The sequence below is a fragment of the Geospiza fortis genome, unplaced genomic scaffold, assembly GCF_000277835.1.
Source record: "Geospiza fortis unplaced genomic scaffold, GeoFor_1.0 scaffold777, whole genome shotgun sequence".
Taxonomy (NCBI): Eukaryota; Metazoa; Chordata; class Aves; order Passeriformes; family Thraupidae; genus Geospiza; species Geospiza fortis.
Window position 1 is genome coordinate 46,126 of NW_005054689.1, and position 777 is coordinate 46,902.

At 65.8% G+C, this 777-nt stretch overlaps 1 protein-coding gene across 1 annotated transcript in view; it reads left to right on the top strand.

Annotated features, from left to right (window-relative positions):
* LOC106632080 (prominin-2-like) overlaps positions 1–751 on the top strand; it is an 8,766-nt gene extending 8,015 nt beyond the window's left edge. The window contains exon 12 of the mRNA XM_014311213.2: positions 383–751. Within this exon, the coding sequence (XP_014166688.1) occupies positions 383–446 (64 nt within the window). The 3' untranslated portion in view covers positions 447–751. The remainder of the gene's footprint in view (positions 1–382) is intronic.
* The last annotated feature ends 26 nt before the right edge of the window (positions 752–777 follow it).

A 777-nucleotide genomic window follows, 5' to 3' on the forward strand; every position in this document is an offset into this window, starting at 1 on the left:
GTGGGGGGACACGGGGGGACGAGGGGGACACGGGGGGACACGGGGAGGACAAGAGGATGAGGGGGACACGGGGGACAAGGAGAAGGGGGGACAAGAGGACACAGAGAGGACAAGAGGATGGGGGGGACACAGGGCAGCAGGACAAAGGGATGGGGAGGACACATGGACAAGGAGGACAAGGGGACAGGGAGGACGTGAAGATGGGGAGGACATGGGGGACAAGGAGAAGAAGGGACAAGGGGACACGGGGACAGGGAGGACAAGAGGATGAGGGGGACGTGGAGCAGCAGGACAAGGGGATGGGGAGGACAACGGGACAGGGAGGACACGGGGATGGGGGTGTGGACCCCTCCCTAACCATCCCTCGGGCTTTCTCCATCAGCTCCACGGGGGTCAGAGAGACCTGTCCCTTCCACATCCCCCGAGTCACGGCGCTCAAGCTCTAGCACGGGGCTCTGCCGGGTGCGGCGCCCCAGGAGCTGCCACAAACCCAAACCCAACCCAAAGCACAAAGCTCCGGATCCCTCTGGCACCTCTCAGGGCTTGGGATCCCTCTGCCGTCTCTTTCTCGGTGTCCTTTGGGGTCTGGCGTCCTTCCCGAGCATGGGGCTCCCAGAGATTTGGGGTCTCTGGAGAGCTCCCAGAGATTTGGGGTCTCTGGGGGGCTCACAGAGATTTGGGGTCTCTGGGGGCTCCCGGAGCCCGGCTGGAAGGGGAGGCTCCCCCGCCCCTCTCCCACCCCACAGCGATCCCCCCCACCCCCCGCCCCCCTCGGCC